Source organism: Eimeria mitis, genomic scaffold, assembly GCF_000499745.2.
Source record: "Eimeria mitis Houghton genomic scaffold, Emh_scaff1794, whole genome shotgun sequence".
Classification (NCBI taxonomy): domain Eukaryota; phylum Apicomplexa; class Conoidasida; order Eucoccidiorida; family Eimeriidae; genus Eimeria; species Eimeria mitis.
The window spans coordinates 7,751-8,100 of record NW_013570113.1 but is presented as its reverse complement, the minus strand read 5'-3'; the positions used below and the strand labels follow the sequence as shown (position 1 = coordinate 8,100).

General features: G+C 52.0%; 1 protein-coding gene across 1 annotated transcript in view; it reads right to left on the bottom strand.

The window, feature by feature from the left end:
• Nucleotides 1-116: 116 nt before the first annotated feature.
• EMH_0043630 (SAG family member) overlaps nt 117-350 on the bottom strand; it is a gene marked incomplete at both ends in the record, with an annotated part of 1,372 nt that continues 1,138 nt past the window's right edge. The window contains 2 exons of the mRNA XM_013495864.1: nt 117-130; nt 235-339. Coding sequence (XP_013351318.1) covers nt 117-130; nt 235-339 — 119 coding nt within the window. The remainder of the gene's footprint in view (nt 131-234; nt 340-350) is intronic.

Sequence of the window (350 nt, the reverse complement as noted above, 5' to 3'; positions counted from 1 at the left end):
CAAAGTTTACGTAGGCTTTTTTCCAATAGGAGACGGCTGCAGAGCAGCCATCGGCAGGGCCTGCCTCAGGCGCGTAGGCATATGTGCCGTCGCGCTTGAAATTTTCCTTCGTAATGTTAATCACTGTCCCCTGAAAGCAAACAAGAACAAGCCAATGTGTTCAGGTCCATGTAGCCCGCAACGGCTGCCGAACATGAACGCATCCGAGCAGACAATCACACCGATAGCGTTTACGGCAATGGTGGCACATATGCAGGCCGCTTGCCTCCTGTATGGCAGAGCAAATCTTTCCTATGTAGGTTTCATCTCCTGTCGGCAATTTCTTCTGGGTGTCCGTCTCTGCGACGAAG